General features: G+C 39.8%; 17 protein-coding genes and 1 non-coding gene across 18 annotated transcripts; 7 read left to right on the top strand and 11 right to left on the bottom strand.

Annotated features, from left to right (window-relative positions):
* Positions 1-894: 894 nt before the first annotated feature.
* Positions 895-1,638, top strand: RSM7 (mitochondrial 37S ribosomal protein RSM7; the record flags this gene model as incomplete). Its single annotated transcript, NM_001181771.1, has 1 exon — positions 895-1,638. The coding sequence occupies one exon, from the start codon at positions 895-897 to the stop codon at positions 1,636-1,638; it is 744 nt and encodes a 247-aa protein (NP_012647.1).
* Positions 1,639-1,701: 63 nt separating this feature from the next.
* Positions 1,702-2,080, bottom strand: YJR112W-A (uncharacterized protein; the record flags this gene model as incomplete). Its single annotated transcript, NM_001184523.1, has 2 exons — positions 1,702-2,011; positions 2,061-2,080. 2 exons carry the CDS (start codon positions 2,078-2,080, stop codon positions 1,702-1,704), a joined length of 330 nt encoding a protein of 109 aa, NP_878107.1.
* Positions 2,081-2,234: 154 nt separating this feature from the next.
* NNF1 (MIND complex subunit NNF1) lies at positions 2,235-2,840 on the bottom strand (the record flags this gene model as incomplete). The annotated part of the gene is made up of 1 exon (NM_001181770.3): positions 2,235-2,840. The coding sequence occupies one exon, from the start codon at positions 2,838-2,840 to the stop codon at positions 2,235-2,237; it is 606 nt and encodes a 201-aa protein (NP_012646.3).
* A 323-nt stretch (positions 2,841-3,163) lies between these two features.
* PXP2 (Pxp2p) lies at positions 3,164-4,015 on the top strand (the record flags this gene model as incomplete). Its single annotated transcript, NM_001181769.1, has 1 exon — positions 3,164-4,015. The coding sequence occupies one exon, from the start codon at positions 3,164-3,166 to the stop codon at positions 4,013-4,015; it is 852 nt and encodes a 283-aa protein (NP_012645.1).
* Positions 4,016-4,188: 173 nt separating this feature from the next.
* YMR1 (phosphatidylinositol-3-phosphatase YMR1) lies at positions 4,189-6,255 on the bottom strand (the record flags this gene model as incomplete). Its single annotated transcript, NM_001181768.1, has 1 exon — positions 4,189-6,255. One exon carries the CDS (start codon positions 6,253-6,255, stop codon positions 4,189-4,191), a length of 2,067 nt encoding a protein of 688 aa, NP_012644.1.
* Positions 6,256-6,928: 673 nt separating this feature from the next.
* Positions 6,929-10,285, top strand: CPA2 (carbamoyl-phosphate synthase (glutamine-hydrolyzing) CPA2; the record flags this gene model as incomplete). Its single annotated transcript, NM_001181767.3, has 1 exon — positions 6,929-10,285. The coding sequence occupies one exon, from the start codon at positions 6,929-6,931 to the stop codon at positions 10,283-10,285; it is 3,357 nt and encodes a 1,118-aa protein (NP_012643.3).
* Positions 10,286-10,786: 501 nt separating this feature from the next.
* Positions 10,787-11,158, bottom strand: ABM1 (Abm1p; the record flags this gene model as incomplete). Its single annotated transcript, NM_001181766.1, has 1 exon — positions 10,787-11,158. One exon carries the CDS (start codon positions 11,156-11,158, stop codon positions 10,787-10,789), a length of 372 nt encoding a protein of 123 aa, NP_012642.1.
* An 18-nt stretch (positions 11,159-11,176) lies between these two features.
* YJR107C-A (uncharacterized protein) lies at positions 11,177-11,413 on the top strand (the record flags this gene model as incomplete). The annotated part of the gene is made up of 1 exon (NM_001395036.1): positions 11,177-11,413. The coding sequence occupies one exon, from the start codon at positions 11,177-11,179 to the stop codon at positions 11,411-11,413; it is 237 nt and encodes a 78-aa protein (NP_001381966.1).
* Positions 11,414-11,543: 130 nt separating this feature from the next.
* LIH1 (putative lipase) lies at positions 11,544-12,530 on the bottom strand (the record flags this gene model as incomplete). Its single annotated transcript, NM_001181765.2, has 1 exon — positions 11,544-12,530. The coding sequence occupies one exon, from the start codon at positions 12,528-12,530 to the stop codon at positions 11,544-11,546; it is 987 nt and encodes a 328-aa protein (NP_012641.2).
* A 324-nt stretch (positions 12,531-12,854) lies between these two features.
* Positions 12,855-15,032, bottom strand: ECM27 (Ecm27p; the record flags this gene model as incomplete). Its single annotated transcript, NM_001181764.4, has 1 exon — positions 12,855-15,032. The coding sequence occupies one exon, from the start codon at positions 15,030-15,032 to the stop codon at positions 12,855-12,857; it is 2,178 nt and encodes a 725-aa protein (NP_012640.4).
* A 234-nt stretch (positions 15,033-15,266) lies between these two features.
* Positions 15,267-16,289, bottom strand: ADO1 (adenosine kinase; the record flags this gene model as incomplete). Its single annotated transcript, NM_001181763.1, has 1 exon — positions 15,267-16,289. One exon carries the CDS (start codon positions 16,287-16,289, stop codon positions 15,267-15,269), a length of 1,023 nt encoding a protein of 340 aa, NP_012639.1.
* Positions 16,290-16,855: 566 nt separating this feature from the next.
* SOD1 (superoxide dismutase SOD1) lies at positions 16,856-17,320 on the top strand (the record flags this gene model as incomplete). Its single annotated transcript, NM_001181762.1, has 1 exon — positions 16,856-17,320. The coding sequence occupies one exon, from the start codon at positions 16,856-16,858 to the stop codon at positions 17,318-17,320; it is 465 nt and encodes a 154-aa protein (NP_012638.1).
* A 59-nt stretch (positions 17,321-17,379) lies between these two features.
* URA8 (CTP synthase URA8) lies at positions 17,380-19,116 on the bottom strand (the record flags this gene model as incomplete). The annotated part of the gene is made up of 1 exon (NM_001181761.4): positions 17,380-19,116. The coding sequence occupies one exon, from the start codon at positions 19,114-19,116 to the stop codon at positions 17,380-17,382; it is 1,737 nt and encodes a 578-aa protein (NP_012637.4).
* A 988-nt stretch (positions 19,117-20,104) lies between these two features.
* Positions 20,105-20,713, top strand: VPS25 (ESCRT-II subunit protein VPS25; the record flags this gene model as incomplete). The annotated part of the gene is made up of 1 exon (NM_001181760.1): positions 20,105-20,713. The coding sequence occupies one exon, from the start codon at positions 20,105-20,107 to the stop codon at positions 20,711-20,713; it is 609 nt and encodes a 202-aa protein (NP_012636.1).
* A 122-nt stretch (positions 20,714-20,835) lies between these two features.
* On the bottom strand, positions 20,836-21,636 carry RSM26 (mitochondrial 37S ribosomal protein RSM26; the record flags this gene model as incomplete). Its single annotated transcript, NM_001181759.1, has 1 exon — positions 20,836-21,636. One exon carries the CDS (start codon positions 21,634-21,636, stop codon positions 20,836-20,838), a length of 801 nt encoding a protein of 266 aa, NP_012635.1.
* A 214-nt stretch (positions 21,637-21,850) lies between these two features.
* YNCJ0029W lies at positions 21,851-21,951 on the bottom strand. The gene is given in 2 exon segments: positions 21,851-21,894; positions 21,914-21,951. It is a non-coding gene; the product is annotated as a tRNA-Leu (tRNA).
* A 584-nt stretch (positions 21,952-22,535) lies between these two features.
* On the top strand, positions 22,536-23,519 carry AIM25 (Aim25p; the record flags this gene model as incomplete). Its single annotated transcript, NM_001181758.3, has 1 exon — positions 22,536-23,519. One exon carries the CDS (start codon positions 22,536-22,538, stop codon positions 23,517-23,519), a length of 984 nt encoding a protein of 327 aa, NP_012634.3.
* A 64-nt stretch (positions 23,520-23,583) lies between these two features.
* Positions 23,584-24,294, bottom strand: YUH1 (ubiquitin-specific protease YUH1; the record flags this gene model as incomplete). Its single annotated transcript, NM_001181757.1, has 1 exon — positions 23,584-24,294. One exon carries the CDS (start codon positions 24,292-24,294, stop codon positions 23,584-23,586), a length of 711 nt encoding a protein of 236 aa, NP_012633.1.
* Positions 24,295-24,465: the final 171 nt, after the last annotated feature.

Genomic DNA, 24,465 nt, shown 5'->3' with positions numbered 1-24,465 from the left:
TGACAATGCAGTAAGCACAAACACTCTAAAAGATAAGTTTGCTACGACATCATCTACAGGAAGATTTCTTCGAGAACGCTTTAAGGTTTTTCGCTTTTAAATTATGACCCCGTGGTGTTTGGGTTAAATTACCAGTTGATGCGGGGGGGGGGGGGGGGGGGTTATATCAAAGTGGGGAAAACCGACTAAGGGCGGGCTTCTTTTGCAGTTGGCGTTGTGAGCGGGCATTGTGAAAGAAGAGCCAGGGTATATGGAAGATGGCAGACCCGTGTGGTTTCGGTTAAGCTGAGGCAGGGCGGGCGCGGTGTTGCGGGCGGGGCAGCGCCCGCAACATTCGGCGACTCGACGCGCTGCCAGGCTGGAAAGTTAGGACGGCGGCACCCCTGGTGGTTGCAAGGGTTTAGCTTATTTCAGAAAGGGATACTGGCCAGCAAACGTATTAGGGGCACACTATTGCCATTTTTGAGTATATCCATGGTTGCATGGTCGGACGCAAAGCTACTTTGCTCTGGTCACACTAAATAATCGCGCGGTCAATTATTTAGAGGTATTGGCGAGACATATGAGCACATTCCTCGTCGGTTTATTGTCTCGTGGTCATTTGCGTTAAATGATGAGCTAATACAGAGAGCAGAGCCAAAATGAAAAGCAAAAAAAAAAAAAAAAAAAAAGATAAAGCGATAAACATCGAGCCACGTGACCATATATGAGAAATGATCATCTGAAGAAGAAACAAAGTAGTTCTATACGGCTTTAAATGTTCGTCTTGGCTCCAATCTACATTTGCTTGAGAAATAGCTTACTACATACAATGCACATTATACACGTACAGAAAAGACAGCAGCTATCGTTTTCAGAAGAAAAATAGATAGATACGGATCTGAGGTGAATATAATGCTGCATTGTGCGAGGAGGTATATGTTAGTCAGGCCACGTCTCCTGTGGCAAAGTGGGACATGTGTTGCTCGTTTCCAGTCGTCAGTACGAACACCAGCTAGCGAACCATCGGCAGAGAAAGGGGTCGACGAGTGGCTTGAAGCGATCAACGAGCTAAGGGAAGAGTTCTCTGCAAAAGAATACCTGCCAGAGACCTCGCTGGCTCCACCGGGCCAGTCCAAAGTAGACCTCTTACAGGGTTCACAGGCGGGCTCCAAGATAAAGCCAACTGCAGAGCAGTTGGCACAATGGGAGGCACTGAAGTCCGTGCCCATTCCTCCACGCAAGAACGCAACGCTGGATCACATCACAAACATGATCATGCGCCACGGTAAGAAGGAAAAGGCACAAACCATTCTGTCCAGGGCCTTATATCTGGTGTACTGCCAGACCCGGCAGGACCCCATCCAGGCTTTGGAAAAGTCACTCGACGAACTAGCTCCGCTGATGATGACCAAGACATTCAACACAGGCGTGGCCAAGGCTTCTGTCATTCCTGTGCCTCTGAACAAGAGGCAAAGAAATAGGATCGCGTGGAACTGGATCGTACAAAGCGCAAACCAAAGAGTGTCGAGCGACTTCGCCGTGCGTTTGGGAGAAGAACTCACTGCCATTGCCAAAGGCACTTCGTCTGCCTTTGAAAAGAGGGACCAGATTCACAAGACAGCCATTGCTCACAGAGCATATATTCAATTAAAGTAATCTAGTCTACGTAAACTTGCCTGTACATAAACACATTTATATGATTTTCCGTATAATCTCTTTTTATCGGTCCTGGTAGAAGGCAATGCCCACACCAAGCAGACTGCCCCAGAAATTACAAATAATATCCTTCACATCGAACACCCTTTGTCCCCGCGAAACCACGCTTTGGGCGAATTCACTCGTTACACTTGCGCATAATGAACAGATCAGCACCCCTAACACGTACTTGTTGGCCTGTAGCTTGCGGAAAGTCACGATGTCCTCAGCAAACATCTTTACAAACAGCCACGACTCCCACATGAACACGACAAAGTGAGCAACTTTGTCGTTAGTCGACGTGATCGCTTGAAACACTTTGTTGGTAGTGATGCCTAAGATACGTGCATACCAACGAGCTTACCACGAACATATATACATACGTTCTTCTCAGCTGTACCATTGTTTGCTCTTGTGGTCTTTGGGTTCTTTCTATGTCTACTTTTTTCTCTGTTCGAGTTGATGTGAAAAGAAGTATGTCGCCTCGCTTTTCGCCTCGCTTAATGAATACATAAAACAGGTTCCTTATACGTCACTTATGAAATTTATACAACTAATCAATAGTTTTCCTTCAATTCCAAGACCATATCATTGAGGCTCTGTACCAGCAGCACGTTGGCCGGTTGGTCCGTGTGGGAGCCCAGGTACTCATCGTACATCTTGCCAATTTCGTTTTTCTCTACCTCTACTTGCGTCTCTAAGTCTTTCAACTCCTGGGCTAACTGGTCGTTCATCTCATTCACTTTCGCAAGCCGCTCGTCTATCTCGTGTATGGCATGCATCCGTTGGCTGTATAAATGGCATTCCACAAGCTCTTTGCTGGAGAGCTCATCGATCGCGGGCCCTTTGTTTACTTCATCTTGATCACGATCCGTGTAACGTTCTTTAGCCTCCAAAATCAGTTCGTCCAACTCATTTAGTTTCTGCTCGACGTTTCGTTCTTCCATAATTTCTTTAAACTCTCGTTGACAAAGCTCCGTCCAGAATTCCGTTAATTGGCGCTGACAATTGGCGACGTTTATAGCGCCCTGCTTGCTATTCACATATTGCGGGAAGCATGAACTGACCTTGTCCCAACTCTGTAATTTCGAAATCGATTGGTCCAATGCACGATTAAAGACCTGCTTCAACCGAATATACCGTATTCCATGTGAGTTAACCATTCTCGGTTCTTTCTACTCTAATTTTTTTTTTTTTGTTTATTGGCTTCCCATTTACTTGTTTACCTTGTTATTGTTTCAATCTCATCACTTTTTTTCTTTTTTCTGTCCTTCAATTCGTGCTTGCCAAAAAAAAAATGCAGATCCTAAAGAGCCTAAAAAAATGTGTGACTAATAATTACTCAACGAAGCATAACCATATATGCTTATACTTGTGTACTGACTTACACATACATATATACAAGTGCCACACTGCAGGCTCCACTTGCCAAACTTCCTTTACTTTATCATAAAAAATACATATATATTTTGCAAGTATTTCAAGAATGAACCAGATACTAAATGCACAAAGGCTGATACAATTATCACAATTTCACCCTAAACTGAAGAATATATGGTACCTTGTTGCGGCCGCCACGTTCAGTGTTTGTAATGAGCCACAGGAAATACCTAAATTATACCACTATGCCATGCTACTGAGTAATGATAATGCACACATGTATAGATTCACATTAGCTTCCCAAACCATTGACTTACTGCGCTCAGAATTACCAATGAGAAAAACTTTGATCAATGAGAATTACCAACAACCTACTTTTTTCCAAAAGCAATTGACAGCAAAATTTAGAGAAGTTATTCTTAAAACAGGACCTCTGGCCGGCCTTCCAAGAGCGATCAATGGCCTGACTATGCTAAAGGAAACTACTCCGGACATTTTAGTACCGCACTTAGACCCAATAGACCCGTGGGAGGCTGCCATGGGAAACAGTTCTCCCCTTTCGGAAACCTCTATGAGAAGGAAGCATGACAAGACAATCCAGGAAAGAGATCATACCATACAGAACGGCTTACGGCATTGGAATTCAATATACAACAAAGTCTCAACCCGCGTGGTAAACAATCTAAACTCTTCGTACCCAGACTTATGGTATTATACACTGGTCCATGTATATGGCCCTTTGTTTGCCTTTGATGAGATACTATCTGCGCAAGAGACAAGTTTAGTGATAATTGCTTCTTTGGTTCCACAAGATGTTAATCCTCAATTGCGTGGGCATTTGAAAGGTGCCTTGAATATTGGTTGTGATAAGGAAACTGTGGAGGCAGTGAGAGGATTGGCTATACTAATATCTCAGTGGTGTGGTGTTAGTTGGAAATCTGGTGTTGTAAAATTGTAAGCCCCTTTGCCGATCGGCCACTCGTTATGCTCATAATATATGTACCCTTATTCATTAAAATTAATATATATATATGTATACTAACAACGGAGAAATGCTTGAACTTTTCTATACTTCTATCATTGTATGCAAAATACTAACTCACTTATTTGTCTTCTTTGCCGTTAACCAGATCACTTTCTATTAAACATATCAAATCCAAAAATTGACAAATTTAAACCCTTACCGCCATCGGAATTACTATGCTCTTTACTCTTTTTATCCACCGATATGGGTACTGAGTCTCGTTTATGGCGTAATTCATCATTCATTTCTGAATCTTTTCTTCCATATAACTGCCACCACCATTGGACTTTCTTCAGATCCGGCGAAATCCACTCCACTTTTTCTTCCTCTTCAAGGTTTTGATCGTGCTCATTCATGCCGCTTCTTTTTCTCTGTATGAAATTTGGATTTATGAACTGCTTTCTTCTAGATCTGAAGTAGTCCCAGACACTTTTAGTCTTGTTTGGCAAATTCTGTTGAAATTTCTCCTTCTCGCTATTGGAAAGGAATGTTCCATATTGGCATGAATACAAGTGGTAAACTAGTCTTCTTAAAAATCTTTCGTTGAATTCAAATAGATCTGGGTTTTGCGTCAAAAGTTGGTATACACAGTCTAAAAATTGTTGGAAAACTGGGGAGACGAACTTTAGACTTTTCTTGTTCAATTTAAAGTTTTCGTTAAATTTTTTGGAAATTCTACTCAAATTAATTAAATTCGTCTCATCTTCACCTCCTTCATCATCTTCAGCATAATCGTCTTGAGTGTTAACACCTATGTCAAGATCATCGCCATTGGTATCCACATCGTTGAAGTTGGAATGCATAGTGTTATCATGAAATCTAATATCAGAGTTTAAATGACCACTTCTTTCCAAAAACCGGTGACCAAAAGAGCACCAATCTTTTTCCACTAGGATCATAAAACCTTCAAAAGTTCTATAGAAAGGATCCAAACAAATTTCTAATAGTGATACAACTTGACTGGTTCTGTCCCAACCGTCAGAACAATGAACCAAAACGTTGGAATGATTGAAAATGATGGACTTTAAAAGCATATCAACGGATTTTAAAATAAGAGTGTTCAACTTCAACCAATTGGAAAATTTTTGACTCCTAATTAAATTCTGTTCCAGTGGTAAATTCAAATCGCCACCTTGGCAGATAACTTCCGTCATGTATGCAGCTGTGTTGGAAACAATATGAATGTTATCTATACCAAGAAATAACCGTGTAACTGTGGGCAGTTTTAGACTTTTATCGACACCCATATTGTTATCAGCTAAAAAAAAATTATAATTATCCATATTTTCTGTCCCGCCACCCAACGCCATCTGTGCTAATGCATTTGTTCTGGGTCTGGCATCTACTATTACATGTTTCGTTCTTCTAATATCTTTATTACAAAATGAGTTGAAGCTTTCCCAAACTAATTTTTCATCTTGAATGGACCTCTGATTGATCAACCCCGGTAATGGTTGAGATGACCTAAGAATGTTGCAATCTGTTGCCTTGTGATGATAAGTTAAAACAGGAATTCTTTTCTGTGATCTAAACTTCGAAGCATGCTTCAATAATATATCTGACGTGGATCTTGGTACAAAAAGTTTTGAGGGATACGTTGGACAAAATTCATAGTGTTCGTTTACCGTGGATAGCCTCCAAGGACATGTTTCATCTTTACTGTCGAGGCCCTGCCTTCGAAATTCCTTAATTGGGTCATATATATCCCAGCTATCGGGTGAAGGTAGTTTCCTTTCCAGATTGTTGGATATGTAAATAAATGCATATAGTTGCGTGATATTGGACAGGACCGTCAAATTTAAGATGGAATCATACACCTTTCTTGCCTGTAGATGTAAATCACCACCGAAATCCAATGAGAATACCGCATAATCTTTCCCAATTACCTTGATATTTACAAAAGACCATAGATCCTTACCCTGGTAAAGCTTGTAATTCTGTGAATCCGTTCCCTCCAATTGGATTTGATTAGTGGAAGTCAACTTGGACAGTAATGTACTACCCGGGTTTTTATGCACTCCATAGATCAAAGGATATGGAAACCAAAATTCCGTCGACAATTGTGGTGACTCAAAGATCAAATGGTGAGTAGTCAAATGTAAAGTACCTTGTGTGGCCGTACCTCTTCTATGCAGCACTACATTAGATACTTTGGCAATCTTGATGTACTCCATCTTTGCGGAATGGTATACTATTTCTTTTCCCTCTTTTTAGCACTATTACACCCCGCCCACAAAATAAAAATAATAACGACGACCTAATCTCACCAAGTGACCCTTGTAAAACCTCCTTTTCTTTATAATGTTTCTTTTCTTACTAATATTTGGTACATTTAGGGTAGTGATAAAAGAATGGCAACATTGTTATTATTGTGAAAAATGAGGAAAATAGAAAATCAGAAACCCTAAAAAGTGATTTTACCCTATCAGAAATATTCAAATGTCCTAATTAAAAATAGTAAATCCCCTAAACATTCAGATTGTAAACTAGGGTTGAGAAAATGACTCATCCACCACTGTCTTCTTTCCTGCGGCATTCTATAGATTATTGTGAATGACTCTTATTGATGAGATGGCAATAACTTTTGAATATCAGAGATAGGAACCTCCATGTCGTAACGATTGTGTCACCTTGAGTAAGCATCGAGAAAATCCAATCTTTTTTTTTCCGTCATAAGCATTTCTGCCATGCTATTTGTATATATATAATTACTAATACGTCTTCTATAGTATGCCTTATCTCTTTTTTGAAGCGCTATTTAAGTTTAAGCATCGAAAAACTAACATCTATAGTTAAAATTAGTTCTATAAAGGAAGAGCAATACAGTACATAGACAGGAAGAAAAGAATGACATCGATTTATACATCAACAGAGCCTACGAATTCTGCTTTTACTACCGAGGACTACAAACCTCAATTAGTTGAAGGAGTAAATTCTGTACTTGTCATTGGATCAGGAGGGCTCTCTATTGGTCAAGCTGGTGAATTCGATTACAGTGGTTCTCAAGCTATCAAAGCTCTGAAGGAAGATAACAAGTTTACTATATTGGTTAACCCAAATATCGCTACTAACCAGACTTCTCATTCCCTGGCGGACAAGATTTATTACTTGCCCGTTACACCAGAATACATCACATATATCATTGAACTTGAAAGGCCGGATGCTATACTTTTAACCTTCGGTGGTCAAACAGGTCTAAATTGTGGGGTGGCTCTGGATGAATCTGGTGTTTTGGCTAAATACAACGTCAAAGTTTTAGGTACTCCTATCAAAACTTTGATCACTTCTGAAGATAGGGATCTTTTCGCATCTGCGTTAAAGGATATCAACATTCCCATCGCAGAATCATTTGCTTGTGAAACCGTGGATGAAGCTTTGGAGGCTGCTGAAAGGGTCAAATACCCAGTTATTGTCAGATCTGCATACGCTTTGGGTGGGTTAGGCTCAGGTTTCGCTAACAATGCAAGTGAAATGAAGGAACTTGCCGCACAGTCCTTGTCGTTGGCCCCACAAATTCTTGTTGAAAAATCTTTGAAAGGTTGGAAAGAAGTTGAATATGAAGTGGTCAGAGATAGGGTTGGTAACTGTATTACAGTATGTAATATGGAAAATTTCGACCCACTTGGTGTTCATACTGGTGATTCTATGGTTTTTGCTCCTTCGCAGACCCTATCAGATGAAGAGTTTCATATGTTAAGATCCGCCGCAATTAAAATCATTAGACACCTTGGTGTTATTGGTGAATGTAATGTCCAATACGCTTTGCAACCTGATGGGCTAGACTATAGAGTTATTGAAGTGAACGCACGTTTATCTCGTTCCTCTGCATTGGCGTCTAAGGCCACTGGTTATCCCTTAGCATACACTGCCGCCAAAATTGGGCTAGGCTATACTTTGCCAGAATTGCCAAACCCAATCACAAAAACTACAGTGGCTAACTTTGAGCCATCTTTGGATTATATTGTGGCAAAAATACCTAAGTGGGATCTTTCTAAGTTCCAATACGTGGACAGATCCATTGGTTCCTCTATGAAATCAGTTGGAGAAGTTATGGCTATTGGTAGAAACTATGAAGAAGCCTTTCAAAAAGCATTAAGACAGGTGGATCCATCATTATTGGGATTCCAAGGTTCTACTGAATTCGGCGATCAACTTGATGAAGCCTTGAGAACTCCAACTGATAGAAGAGTCCTTGCCATTGGTCAGGCCTTAATCCATGAAAACTATACTGTTGAGAGAGTTAATGAATTGAGTAAAATTGATAAATGGTTTCTTTACAAGTGCATGAACATTGTTAATATCTATAAAGAGCTTGAATCAGTTAAATCTTTAAGTGACTTGAGTAAAGATCTCTTGCAGAGAGCCAAGAAATTAGGGTTTTCAGATAAGCAGATTGCGGTTACTATAAATAAACACGCCTCCACAAACATTAACGAACTGGAAATCAGAAGTTTAAGAAAAACGTTAGGTATAATCCCTTTTGTCAAGAGAATCGATACTTTGGCCGCAGAATTTCCAGCACAAACCAATTATTTGTATACCACTTACAATGCTACAAAGAACGATGTGGAGTTCAACGAAAATGGTATGCTGGTTTTAGGCTCTGGTGTCTATCGTATTGGTTCATCTGTAGAATTTGATTGGTGTGCCGTGAACACCGCGAAGACATTAAGAGATCAAGGCAAGAAAACTATCATGATAAATTATAACCCAGAAACAGTTTCCACAGATTTCGATGAAGTTGATAGATTATACTTTGAAGAATTATCGTATGAAAGAGTGATGGACATTTATGAGTTGGAGCAATCTGAGGGTTGCATTATTTCTGTCGGTGGTCAATTACCTCAAAACATTGCCTTGAAACTTTACGATAACGGCTGTAATATAATGGGTACCAATCCAAACGATATTGATAGAGCTGAGAACAGACACAAATTCTCATCTATTTTGGATTCTATTGATGTTGACCAACCTGAATGGAGTGAATTAACATCAGTAGAAGAAGCAAAATTATTTGCTTCTAAAGTTAACTACCCTGTGTTGATTCGTCCCTCATATGTTCTTTCCGGTGCGGCAATGAGTGTTGTTAATAATGAGGAGGAACTGAAGGCTAAATTAACTTTGGCATCTGACGTTTCTCCAGACCACCCAGTCGTCATGTCTAAATTTATTGAAGGTGCTCAAGAAATTGATGTGGACGCCGTTGCTTATAATGGTAATGTCTTGGTACATGCCATTTCCGAGCATGTTGAAAATGCGGGTGTGCACTCCGGTGATGCTTCTTTAGTCTTACCGCCACAACATCTTTCTGACGATGTGAAGATTGCCCTAAAAGACATTGCTGATAAGGTCGCAAAAGCTTGGAAGATCACTGGCCCCTTCAATATGCAAATCATCAAGGATGGGGAGCATACATTGAAAGTGATTGAATGTAACATTAGAGCTTCTAGATCATTTCCATTCGTTTCAAAAGTTTTAGGCGTTAATTTTATTGAAATTGCTGTCAAGGCATTTTTGGGCGGTGACATTGTACCAAAACCTGTTGATTTGATGCTCAACAAAAAGTACGACTATGTTGCTACTAAAGTTCCTCAATTTTCCTTTACAAGGTTGGCTGGTGCAGATCCTTTCTTAGGGGTTGAAATGGCATCAACTGGTGAAGTTGCTTCATTTGGTAGAGATTTAATTGAAAGCTATTGGACTGCTATTCAAAGTACCATGAACTTCCATGTACCACTACCTCCAAGTGGTATATTATTTGGAGGTGATACATCTCGAGAATACTTGGGCCAAGTGGCTTCCATAGTGGCCACTATTGGTTACAGAATATACACAACTAATGAGACCACTAAAACGTATCTACAGGAACACATCAAAGAAAAGAACGCAAAGGTTTCTTTGATTAAATTTCCAAAGAATGATAAGAGAAAATTGCGTGAACTATTTCAAGAATATGACATAAAAGCTGTTTTCAATTTAGCCTCCAAGAGAGCTGAGAGCACTGACGATGTTGACTATATTATGAGAAGGAATGCTATTGATTTTGCTATCCCATTGTTCAATGAACCTCAAACGGCTTTGTTATTTGCAAAGTGTTTGAAGGCAAAAATTGCAGAAAAGATCAAAATTTTGGAATCTCATGACGTTATAGTTCCACCAGAAGTCCGTTCCTGGGATGAATTTATTGGTTTCAAAGCATATTGATTGTGCAAAAGAAAAACCTGCCTCTAATTGTATTACTGTATATTATATAATGGATTTTTTTAGAGATATTTTTAATTTCAAAGAGACTTCTTAGTGTATATTCTACCCCAGTATTATTATCTTGAACAAAAGTAGATCGCAAAACTTATCACTAAAATTCAAATGTATTTTCGAAGTGAGTAACGCATGGGCCGTGGAAAATAATTCATCAATCAATACCTCAGGCAAGTGTATTTACTATGCCTTTATATCTTCCGTATAATAATAGAGCGTTGATTAATTGAGATGTGCAACAATGTGACCAGTACACGTAGATTATAGCATTTTTCACCGATCAAGCTTAAGCTTAATGAATATGCAGTAGGGGGCCTTCATAAAAAAAGCTGTCCTTCTGGTTGTTGGCCATTACTTGGACTTCTTTCTTTCTGAAATGTTCTGCTAGGTGGAGCAACATGGGTAGATGATGTATAGAGAACGTTTACGCTACGGAGAGAATCCGCACTAAAATTCGTAGTGACAGATGCTATATACGCGCTTGCTAAGGGATAACCCATCAAGCCGGTCTGCTACGTTAGTGGCATGAGGCATATCATCTTCGTCTTCATCAATAGAGTTTGAGTTAATCCAAGCGGTTGCATTCTCGAGTGTTGTTAATAATCTAGTGTCAACCAATTTCTCTGTAGTAGCTTCTATGACAGAGATATTAAGTGTGTAATCACTTGTGCCCCAACATGTTGAGTAGTGGATATACGTATTGGATTCGGTAGAATTTAGCCATGCAGCGCTCAAAAAATTCCACGTGAGGAATATTTCCCAAGGGATGAAAATTTTAAAGCTTCCATCTACGGTCAAGATAGAGTACCTCCAAGACATACGTGGAAACTAGTAGACATGTGTGATGATAGCTATGATGCTGTAGAAGAATACTATTTCAACAAAAGCGTAGCCGGGATTAGTGGCCAGGAGAACTGGAATAAGCAGTTAGCTACCCAAGTGTATTCAAGAAGTTTACAACCAGAAATATTACCAACCCTAAAACCTCTTTCATGTAACAAAGAGAGGGCCAATGCAGGAAAAAGAGTTTCAGAAGAAGAGCAGATAAATGGAAAACGTAAGAGAAAAGATTAGAAGTTTTGAAAGAGTTATTTGTAAAAAGAACAATTATTAGTTAAGAATAGTGGTCGCATTTAGTTTAGAGTAACTCTAGAGCGGTATTATATATGCTAGTTATAGACAAAAACGTAAAAGTGGGTGAATGTTAAAGTCCAGAACATCCCACTACGTCAATGAAGTAGGCTCGATGTTCATAGACATGTAACCAGTCTTCAACCAAACCGCTCATACCCTCTCGAAATCCATCCTTTAAAGTTAACCTGTTATTTTTACCACGGTATTCAATATCTTCCGCATTCTGAGGTAGACCAACTTTGTTAATAAACATCTCTAAACCAGCCGGATGATAGAATGGTGGAACCATAGGAATATAATCACCTGTATGCACAACCCTAAAATAGCCCTTACGAAATTGAATTTCATCTTTAAGAATTGACTCCTTTTCTATAGCATCTGTTTCAAATAACTCGTCTACCCATTGTTTCATTTCACTGTTAAATATCTTTGGTGTTGCGAATGTCAGCACTAACGGATCAAAGCCTCTTATCTTTAATTCAATCCCAGCCAAACTTGCTAATGCTGCCCCCAAGGAGTGCCCAGTGACAACGATCCTATATTCCGGAAAGCTTTCCAGAATCGACTCCATTTTTTTAAAGACGTCCATCCCGAGAGTTTCTGTGAACCTTAGAAATCCTCTATGCATTTTACAACCTTCACATTCTCTGATTTTTCCTTCCTCTATAAGCTTACGATATTCCTTAACGCAAAGGGGAGAATAGTTAACAGGATATATTTCAAAATCACTAAACCAATCTTGTCTTGTTGTGGATCCTCTAAATGCTAAAATAACAACCTTTTTTCCGTGGTCAACAGCCAGATAACCCGAGCCTAATTCACCTTTTTTTGCATTAAGAACTAATTCAACCACTGTTTGACCCGCTGTTGGGTTAATTATCTCATCATTGCAGAAGTTAATATGTGGTGGACAACCTCCGTCGTTGAAGGTTTTATTAACAAGAAGTAAGTTGTCAGATATGCAGCTTGATATAGAGCTTGCCTTAATAAAATATACTAGACGCTCATAGATATATGGAGTGATGGGCAGGTTGGACGAACAATGAACAACAGGCATGAGTACTACAAAAAGATATAGTATGAAAAGTCTGGCAGGCATCATTGTTATGGGTTTCTCAATCGAAGTTTTGGATAGTTCCTGGCTACAACTTTTTTTTTGGAGCTCAATCAAAATAATTCATCCAAGGAAACGAAGGTTGAGACAGAAAGAATATATGGCCCATTTTTGTTTGAATAAAAGGGCGATTTGAATGACGGAGTCTAAGTAATCTTGAAATTAAATAGTACTTCTTTTCTTGGTGTTCTGTGTTCTGCGCGGATCTGTTACGGCGCCAGATAAATGTCACAAAAACAAATTTTTCGGGAGGCACTCTTGCAAGCTTTAGCTAAACAGTTCTAGAAGTATATTAATCAACGTGGCTAGTGCCCATAGTCCGCACATAGAGATTCCGACTAACTTCATCTCCTTTGTGAGGCGCCGTTTAATATTGTTAGGCCCTCCGAAGAATAACAGCAAGAGAATAATCTGTAGGATAATGAAGACGCAAGAAACTATGAATTTGTAATTTAATGTATTATCCAATTGACTTGTTTCTTGTAATTTAACCTTTCTTAGGAACCACCATTCGTTATCATTAAAAGCGCCAATAAAAAGCATTGATACTAGCCCACTAAAGCCTATTCCACCCATAGAATTCAGCATTACGCCTCCTAAGCAAGATGCGCATGATATCATAAAAAATTTTGTGGCTAAACGAACTCTGTCTTGGTAGTGAGTTTGGGTTTTGTAGAGCCTGCACATAGATATGTTGGAGATCAAGTCTCCTACTGAGTTGCCCCATGCGAAAATGGTAAGGCCCAAAATAGCTTTCGATAATCCTAATATTTTTTGGTAAATTTCCATCATCTCAATAAGAGAATTGGCTAAAAGTGATATCCAAATTATGATATTTATTATGCCGATAGCTAGAAAAATTATTTGGATGCTTGTGTTAAGCCTTTCGAGGAGTTTTCTTTTTTGTAGCTTTTCCTGTAAAATGTTAGAGCTGTCTAATGACAGAGTAAACTTGTTATGCAGATTTACCTTTGTAATAAAAGCCGTCAATAGTAAAATTAAGGCCATAGCTAATATAAGAGGGAAAAGGTAAACGAGATAGCCTAGATGATATGTCAAAAGCACAGAAAGTATACTGCAAAGGAGGAAGGGTGCAGTAATTGATTGGATAAATAATAAAATTATGGGTAACGTTGTTAAAGAGTATCTGTTCAAAGTGGGATCATAACTCAAAATATCTGAAGGCGGTTGAGGACATGATAGTTTGAAAATAATGAAAAACGGAACAGTTATTATGGAAAAGATCGCATCTGAGATGGATTTCTGGGAAAAATTTGAGAGATGTGGTATGAAAATTTTTATAATCCAGCCCAGAGACCTTTTGGAGAACCTTCGCATTTCTTGCGCACCAAAATGACCATGCGTTGTTGTCTCCAATAATACTTGCTCTTGAGACTCTTCATCATCAGGGTTGTCACGGTAGGGGGCGAACACCGCTGGGGAACTATTTATTGCTCTTTCAGAATCTCTATATTCCGTAAACGCATTCGTTGGCTCACTGAAAGGTCTTCCAGCACTCGTTGCCTCTCCTGCAACTGTTGCAGAGGCGGACCAATGTTGTCCCGGCGTCATGCTACGTAGAGTGTTCAATTCTGCCATTTCATTCCTTGAGTCATCCTCCTCCAAAGATGAGTTTTCAAGCATTGATAAGAAACTATTGAAATCCATAGCAGATAGCAAACTAGGCTTAATGCCGTGTGTTATAGAATTGGATATGTCAAAGCCAGGTTGTATTGGTGGTAGTAAACCAGAAGCCATCAGAGAGTCATCCAAAAAAGGAGAAACGGAGTTTTCTCTGAGGCTCGTATCCGCAGCAGTTTCATCTGGGGTTTCTGCAGAATGATTAAGCTTGAAAGTTAACTTAACGACTAGATAAAAGGCATAAAGGAACGCCATCAAAAGGCAATTCAGCACAGTGACCTGATTCATAAGGGAAACGTAACTCATTACGCACATGGCAGCTAAAGAAAATAACAAGTCTCTCATGATGGATAGTTTTTGAATTTGCGAGATTTCAATGTGAGTTCTTGACATAATAATAAAAATGGAGCCCTCTACAATGCACAGGATAATGCCGCAAGCGCCAAGCACCTCACCAATTGATAGCGATACTGAGGTTGACCTTGTTTCTCTCGTAGAGGTTGCCCAGCTCATTAAGTTGGAAAATAGGTCAGGCGAAGAGTTACACCAAGATAGTAGAACTGCCATTAATGCCCCAGTATGAGATGCATGGGACGCCGTTTTTGAGACTAAAGAACCATTCGATCGAAGGCTGTTGGGATCTGATATATGGGCCACGTTGGGGCAAAGAAAATCGGATGCACATATTCCTAATAACACGAAAGCAATAATGATATGAAATAAGCTCGGCACAATAAACGTTACTGAAAGTTTAGGATCCTTGTAAAGTAATCGTGGATGGGCGACATTGATTGCCCAGTCCATATTATTGTGTTATTGTTGCTTGTGTACGGCCGTATGTGGAGAGGATGAACGAGTATTTTGTTCTTAGCGCTGCTTGTCCTTTTTTCTTGAAGCTGTACTTTATAGCGCCTCTTTTCCTTATTGTGGTAACGGTGGCTTATTTGGTTTAAGAACAAGCGGTAAACATGTCTACGAATGAAAAGCTAGAGGGAACACGTAGAGTATATTTTATTTCTATTATATTGTAAGAAGAATCTATTTAGAGTAAGATATTTTTTCGGAAGGGTAAGAGGGACCAACTTCTTGAATAGACAAAGCAGCTAGCCATTGACCCATGTCAATAGAGGTTTCCAAATCTTCACCTTTAGTCAACCCAGCCATAAAGCCACCAGCGAAGGCGTCACCAGCACCGTTGGTGTCGACGATCTTAGAAGAGTCCAAAGGTTTGACTGGATATGTGCTGGTACCCTTGGAGGACACGACCACTGTTGGTTCGACACCGTGGGTGAAGATGACAGTCTTTTCAACTGGAGAGTCCTTGACAATTCTTTGAGCAATAGCTTCCAAATCAGTGTTGGCACAGTCTAATTGGAAGGCGTCGCAAAAGGCTTCGGCCTCCGATTCGTTAGCGATGATGACGGTAGCATAAGGCAAAACTCTGGCCAATGCGTCTTTGAAGACATGAGGAATGAAAGGAGCACTAAAGTTCAACACGAAAGGTTTGCTGTTCTCTTTAGCATGTTGGCCCAACTTAACGATAGCGTCTGGAGACACGGTCAAGTGGAAACCACCGATGTAGAAGAGCTTAGCTGCTTCGACCAAGTCCCAATGCTTGTCCAAGTGGTCTGGAGTAAAGAAATTGGCAGCACCCAAGTCAGTGACCAAGGACCGGTTATGGCCAGTGATTAATGCGGCACACTTACCGGTACCAATATCATTTTGAACTTGGTACATAGACTTGACACCAGCTTTTTCGTTTTCGTTAAGCAATCTCTCGCTGAACTTGTCCTTACCGACGGAACCGAAGTACACCACCTGGCCGGCGCCCAAAACGTATGCTGCCCCTCTAGCAGTGTTTTGAGCAGCACCACCTGCAACAAGCTTTGTTTCTGGCATCTGTAAGAGCTCGTCAAAAATAGCCATCTTAGCATCGCCTGATTTGGCATCGACCAAAATTGCGTCGTTTTCCTTTAGAGAATACTTGGCCAGGTATTCAGCCGTGACGTCGGCTTGGAAATCTAAAAGTGGGTTACCCAATACTACCAATGGTGCGGTCATAATTGCTTGCTCTTTCTTTTGCTGTTATCTTTGGTTCTACCCTGCACAAGATAAACTGAGATGACTACCTAATTAGACATGGCATGCCTATAAGTAAAGAGAATTGGGCTCGAAGAATAATTTTCAAGCCTGCCCTCATCACGTACGACGACACTGCGACTCATCCATGTGAAAATTATCGGCATCTGCAAAAAAAGTTTCAACTTCCACAGGTAATATTGGCATGATGCGAAATTGGACGTAAGTATCTCTGAAGTGCAGCCGATTGGGCGTGCGACTCACCCACTCAGGACATGATCTCAGTAGCGGGTTCGATAAGGCGATGACAGCGCAAATGCCGCTTACTGGAAGTACAGAACCCGCTCCCTTAGGGGCACCCACCCCAGCACGCCGGGGGGTTAAACCGGTGTGTCGGAATTAGTAAGCGGACATCCCTTCCGCTGGGCTCGCCATCGCAGATATATATATAAGAAGATGGTTTTGGGCAAATGTTTAGCTGTAACTATGTTGCGGAAAAACAGGCAAGAAAGCAATCGCGCAAACAAATAAAACATAATTAATTTATAATGGTTCAAGCAGTCGCAGTGTTAAAGGGTGATGCCGGTGTCTCTGGTGTTGTCAAGTTCGAACAGGCTTCCGAATCCGAGCCAACCACTGTCTCTTACGAGATCGCTGGTAACAGTCCTAACGCAGAACGTGGGTTCCACATTCATGAGTTTGGAGATGCCACCAATGGTTGTGTCTCTGCTGGTCCTCACTTCAATCCTTTCAAGAAGACACATGGTGCTCCAACTGACGAAGTCAGACATGTCGGTGACATGGGTAACGTAAAGACGGACGAAAATGGTGTGGCCAAGGGCTCCTTCAAGGACTCTTTGATCAAGCTTATCGGTCCTACCTCCGTTGTAGGCAGAAGCGTCGTTATCCACGCCGGCCAAGATGACTTAGGTAAGGGTGACACTGAAGAATCTTTGAAGACTGGTAATGCCGGTCCAAGACCAGCCTGTGGTGTCATTGGTCTAACCAACTAATGTTAATGATAATATACTTGAATAAAAACCGTATGTAAGTAAGTAGTAAGCGCATCAATTCATTCATTTTCATTTCCCTCGCTTAGATTTATGTCCTTGATCACTTCACCAAGTGTGCCGGAGGCTGCGGCCACAAGCCCCCAAAACGGTCTTGATGGTTCCAGCACCTTCGATGTATACTCTGGATGGTATTGAGTGCCCACGTAGTATGGATGGCCTTTCAATTCGAATATTTCGCAACGCTGGCCCGTCTCGTCCTTACCAACAAAAATAAAGCCACGAGACTCCATATCATTCACTATTTTCGGGTTTATCTCATAGCGATGACGATGTCTCTCATGCACCTCATTAACTTCACCATAAAGCTTCCTTATGTTGCTCCATTCTGAGTTCGGTTGGAAAATGGTAGGCCTCAAACCCAATCTCATCGTGCCACCCATGTGTTCCTTGTCGATCTCGGGCATGTATATGACTACTTGGTCTTCAGGAGCTAGTAGTGTCTCGTCCAAAAATTCTGTAGAACTGCTGTTTGGGCGGCCTATCACATTGCGGGCGAACTCGATAGCGGCAACTTGTAATCCAAGACAGACACCAAGAAAGGGAACACCGGATTCACGGGCCCATTTGGCAGCAAGAATCATACCTTCAATACCTCTCGTGCCAAATCCACCAGGAACCAAAATTCCGTCGGCGGAACTGAGCTTATTCCATGAATCGTGGAACTTGTTCTTGTCCACCTCTTGAGTTTCGGGCTCTAGGTTACTTGCCTCTACCCAGAGGATTTCTAGCTGACGACGGCACTTCATGCTTGCGTGTTCTAAGGATTTGGTCACAGATAGGTAGGAATCCTTCAAATTAGTGTATTTTCCCACAAGAGCAATCTTGACAACATCATCAGAATCATCTAGGTTTTTGGTCATGTTTTCCCAGTTAGTCAATAATTGAGACCCTCTTTCCTTGTCTTCCAAGGTTAGAGGCACTTCACCTAATTTCAACCTTGAATGGAGGTAGTCGATCATATGTTGCTTTAGCAGCAATAAGGGAACGTGGTACGTGGAGTTAACATCATGAACGTTGACCACTTGCTCCGGCCCCACATGGCAAAACATGGCAATCTTGTCAATAGTGCTCCTGTTAAGTTCTTCGCTGCATCTGCAGGCAATCATATCGGGAATAAGCCCTAATGACCTTAAATCTTTGATTGCTGCTTGGGTGGGTTTCGTCTTCTGTTCACCATGAATGACGGGCACAAGTGAAACATGGATCAGGGCGAAATTCTCTCTTCCAACTTCGAACTGAAATTGTCGTAATGCTTCCACGAAGGGCGCACTCTCAATGTCACCGACCGTACCACCTAACTCGATGATACAGACGTCTGGTTCTAATCCTGTGTCATCCACTGGAATTTTTGAAACACGTTGAATCCAATCCTGAATTGCGTTAGTCAAATGAGGAACAATTTGAACTGTCTTACCTAAATAATCACCTCTCCTTTCTCTGGAAATTACGTGGGAGTATATCTTACCGGTGGTGATGTTGTGGTCCCTGCTTAAGGTAATACCGAGGTACCGCTCGTAATTACCGAGATCCAAGTCCGTTTCCCCACCATCATCAAGTACAAAACACTCACCATGTTCCAAGGGAGACATCGTCCCGGCGTCAATATTCATATATGGGTCAATCTTGATGGAAGTAACCTTTAGGCCGAGGGTTTTCAGTAGCATCCCTGTAGAGGACGCTAAAACACCCTTACCAATACCTGAGATAACACCACCAGAAACAACAACGTATTTCATTTTCAATAGCCGCCTTTAAATTTTTTTTTAGAACTTTACAAATTGATTCCTAGTCAGATAGACAGTTAGATACAAGATAAATACTCAAAAACAAAAAAAATGTGATAAACTAAAAAGGACAAGATAAAGAAGAAAAGGCAGGGGGGGAACTAAAACAATCGAAAAAAAAAAAGAGGGAACGTGTGGGCGACTGTTTAAAGAGAGAGAGGGTGAGAAATGAAAGATTTCGATCGGACAATCACGCTGCTTATATACTTTTTTTTTTCTTCATTTTGATGAGGTAAGCGCCTCATACGGAAAAAGTAGTTATTGAATGTGAAGAAACTAATGGAGATAACAATCTCTATTTTCACTTACTCCCAGTGTATTTGACCGAAGTATTACATGTAGTAATATACTATAGTGCATATTTTTTTTTTTTGGAACGTAGCACATTTTACTGTTAATTCTATAATTTTTTTAATTTTTACCCTTTCAAAAACTTGAGTGAAGTGGGACAGAACGTTCCATAGGATTGCTCTTGGTTAAAATCTTTTAAGCCAATAAATGGTCTTATATACAGTATTATATTTGTAAACTATAGTAGATAGAAAGAGTCTTCATATGAATATTTTTTTAGATATTTGCGTTAGCTAAGGACTGTTCATCGAACTTGCTCCTTTCTACTGAAGAGTCTGCATTTTGTGCCTACAAATGATTACACCCCATGAATAGAGTAATGAACATGTACAAGAGATTTTTTTGCATTAATAGTGTTCGTTAAATAACCTTTTTAACTGGTTCCTCAAATAATTTCGTTCTTCTGGATTTGTTGTCCCTTAAGAAAAATACCTAATTCATAAAAGTTAAGCATATCAGAAAGGTTGTCAAAAATTTTTGCAGGCAGTTCGCTTGTCCAGTTATTTCTTTAACATTTTCTCAACTAAACCATTTGAATTCAAAGCATCACTCAGAATTATTCTTGTTGCGCTAATATAGCAAGTGTATTATGTCTGCATTACCTCCAGTATACTCATTCCCTCCACTATATACCCGTCAACCCAATTCTTTAACAAGGAGACAACAGATAAGTACGTGGATAGACATCATATCACAATATTGCAAGACCAAGAAAATTTGGTACATGTCTGTTGACGGGACTGTAATCAATGACAACGAACTAGATAGTGGAAGTACAGATAATGACGATTCAAAAAAAATCTCGAAAAATCTTTTTAATAATGAGGACATCCAAAGATCTGTATCACAGGTATTTATTGATGAAATTTGGTCGCAAATGACCAAAGAAGGCAAATGCTTACCGATTGACCAAAGTGGTAGGAGAAGCAGCAATACCACCACTACGAGATATTTTATATTATGGAAGAGCTTAGACAGTTGGGCTTCTTTGATACTACAGTGGTTCGAAGACTCTGGAAAACTGAATCAAGTCATTACGTTATACGAATTGAGTGAAGGTGATGAAACAGTCAATTGGGAGTTCCATAGAATGCCCGAAAGCTTGCTCTATTATTGTTTGAAGCCCCTATGCGATAGAAATAGGGCCACAATGCTGAAAGATGAAAATGATAAAGTAATTGCCATTAAGGTTGTTTAAAACACGAGCGAGAGGATAAAATAAAACTATTTACAGTATATAAGATTTTGGTAGATCCCCTTCTACCCGATACCTTTATAATTACATATGAGGGTAAGAGGCTATCGCTTCCTTTCTTTTCATTACTTCGATATACCAGAGAATATCCTATTATTTACCACTGACCAATTCAAGTTATCTAGAACATTCTTCACGTATTTGGACCGGTTACCAACGCCATAATCATGTAAATAAGCATGATCCCACAGATTGACACAGATTATAGGCATGGTCCAGTCTTGAACCTTACCATTCAACTTAGTAGACTTTCCTATCAGTTCTTTCATTTGTTTCAAGGTAGCAAATTCATCGATGGATATCGCACTGTTTAAATCAAATGACTGGTTCCTGGGAAAATAATACGGCGTACCATTATTATTGCTCGTTAATATGAAGAGTTTTTTCTCATTGTTTTCAACTAGAAATAACCAGCCTTGTCCCAAGACTTCATTCTCAGCACGGTAAATCATTTCCTCCTTCACTACTTCCCAATCGCTGCCGTTGAATGAATCTTTGATTTTGGATAAAAAAAGCCTAGAAGGCTCTGTCTTCACAACGGCGTTCGAGTTAGTGCCATGTTCAACAGCAGAAGGTAGAATGTTCTCCACGAATAAATGGTTATTATGGATAGAGGACGCCAAATTGAAGATGTTTGACTGTAATGGATTTCCTGCAGTTTTCAGCAATATGTGAAATGGATAATATGATTCCAAAGACTGTCCCGCTGTCGCCAGCGTTAGCTTATCACATAGATATCGCTGGTAGTCGAACCACACCGTCTTGAATCCCGAAGAACTGAGTATATTAGGCACTCCATTTTGCAGTAGGGCCTTAGAATTTGGTAGTTTAGGTACTACGTGAATACCCCTTTTGAAAACAAGCATTTCTCTGCGTCTTAGTTGCGCCAAGAAGACGATATTATGTGGTCTTCAGAAATTTGCCTGCAAAATATCCTCTTATTGTGAAAAGACTTTTGCTATACCCTTCTTACTTTTCCATGCTTTGCGATACTTCTTGCTCAGTCCAAAAAAGTACTGCGGCACCTCTCCTAAGATTCTTGGAAAGATGGGAAGTGAAAAAAAAAAATACAAAAAATAATGAGAGCTAAGGGATTCGAACCCTTGCATCCGAAGATATCAGAGATTTTAGAGGTTAAATCCACCTAAATCTGACGCCTTAAACCACTCGGCCAAACTCCCATTGTTTGTTGAATGGACTTCATAAACAATCGCATATCATTGATTGGTTACTTTTTAAGAAGGGATTGATGCCAAAGTCAGATGGTAACCATTGGATCAAGTGATAACACGTTTAAATGAAACAGTACCCATTTCTATAGACCAGATACCACGGAAGGATTACTGTAGAGGTGAGATATGAGATAGAGGGAATTGCCATTCGGTTAATAGCATATATAGGTTTTTATATGGAAGATTTGTGGGGCAATTGATTACCTTGTCAAAAATATATATAATATCTTGGAGCTGTAAAGGAAAGGCAATGTACAAAATCGACCAAGAGCTTTACTAAGTCTGGACAGTCGTTTGTCTGCCGATGTGGAAAAATAGCTTTCAATATAGTTATAGGAAGAATTTTCATAACAAGTGCGCGGTCTTGTTCCCCTTAACAGGTTCCGAACCTAGTATGGGAGAGGTTTCATTGACTTCGTTATATACTTCATTCAAGTTTGTAAGCCTACCGGCAATAAGGATTTGAAAAGTACGAAATGAAAAAAGACAAAACAAAAGAAGATTAAAGGTCAAACATAAAGGATAACACCGACATGCATAGAACGGCAATATTTCTAACTTACCGATCATGTATGAGAAATTTCAGTACACTGAGTAAAACATTAACGGTTTCTTCTGGTAAAGTAATCAGAAACGGTCCATTTAGGAGAGTAATTCGTGAAAAGAACCAAATAACGAAGGCGCCATCAGTAAAAGCATTTAAAGAAAATAGCAATAGCGGGATAATAAAAGTACATGATCCTATAGCTACTACGATACTTAATGAACCGACAGTTATTATCGAAAGGCAAATAGAATTTATGAACGTTTTTCTAGGTTTCGAGCAGGCTAATAGGTATGCCATAATGGATGTGAACGGAAACAAAATAGCATCAATGATGGAAAGAGATTTTTCTATAACAAAGGCCATAATGCGGCAGTTTTATCGTCTACATCGTCCTTTTTTGGTAGATGTCTTTGATAATTGGGGAAATGTAATAATGACGATTAAAAGGCCCTTTTCGTTCATCAATTCTCATATAAAGACTATCATACCTCCTTCCGCGTATGTTGATAATGGCAGTGACTCCACTCACTATCACGACGGTAAAGAAGGAACGACAGTAGGAGAGACCATTCAGAACTGGCATCTCTGGAGGCGTCGTTACGAATTATTCCAGAAAGATGGAGTAGAAGGATCCACTTTTGACCAATTTGGTAAGATAGATGCACCTTTCTTATCATTTGATTTTCCTGTAACAGATGCTGATGGTAAGATAATGGCGAGTGTAGACAGAAATTGGGTTGGTTTAGGAAGAGAAATGTTTACCGATACTGGTGTTTATGTTGTTAGATTTGATTCGCAGAGATGCTTTGATAATATTTATCCTACTGAGATGCTAAGTTCTCAAGTACTAACTTTGGATCAAAGGGCCGTGTTATTAGCAAACGCTGTGTCCATCGATTTCGATTATTTTTCGAGACATTCCAGACAAACTGGAGGTTTCCTTTCTTTTGGCGGTGGCTATGATGAGTAGGTGAATTATATATTTAAAAGAATTCTGTAAATACATATTTGACTACGCAGTAATAAAACAATTATTATTCCCAATTAGGGCCCAATCCTAGCATAGCAAAGTTTAATACATCTTCTTCATTTGCATTTTCCATATATGAGGCGACTCTCACTCTAACTAATTCCTGTTCAATCAAATCGGTGGCAGTTGGGTCACTCTTTCCCAAATAGAGGGGTCCGCTCAAATTCCTTCCATCCAGTTCAAATATCCCTCCGTTCTCTTCCACATATGTGATATAGTGTAGATTAGTATCTGCAGTTGCTTCTGGTGCTTCTGACTGGCCAGTAGAAAATGTTTGTACATTCTCTTTTATTACATTCAAGACGAATTGGTCGGTAGTAACATCATCAAACCTATTCTTCGAGCTTGAAGTATCACTTTGAGATTTTAAAAAATTGTCCAAGTCGGAGCCGGGCTCCAACAATGACTGGTTATTGCTCAAAGAATGAAGAATTGCATACAATCCGCACGCATTTTTGACTGATTGCTTAAACCATATAACATCATAAGAACTTGTAATTTGTTGACTGGTACTCGATTTTCTATCCTCGTTTATCGGAAATAGCAGCACAATGGCCTTCACTGGCCTTGGTAAGAATGCTAGTAACTCTGGCTCTGTTAAGCTATAGATATCGAAATACGCCCATTCATTTTTTAAACCTAATTTATGTGCAAAATTTGTAAAAACTTCAGGGTTTGATTCAATCGGCACCACAGCACGATTTTCTCCGCTCATACTTTTGCTATTGTATTTTTATAACGATTGTTACTTACTTGTTGATCAAAATACCCTTAATATCTCTTAAGTATGGACTTCCACCTTTATAGTCGACTAAATAAAAATACTTCTACTGAGGAAGTTTAAAACACGGAAAAATTGTTCCAGATCATTATCTGCACTGGTTTT

Source organism: Saccharomyces cerevisiae, chromosome X, assembly GCF_000146045.2.
Source record: "Saccharomyces cerevisiae S288C chromosome X, complete sequence".
In the NCBI taxonomy this organism is placed as follows: Eukaryota; Fungi; Ascomycota; class Saccharomycetes; order Saccharomycetales; family Saccharomycetaceae; genus Saccharomyces; species Saccharomyces cerevisiae.
Note: the sequence above shows the minus strand (reverse complement) of the source record. Positions and strands in the feature narration are given on the sequence as shown.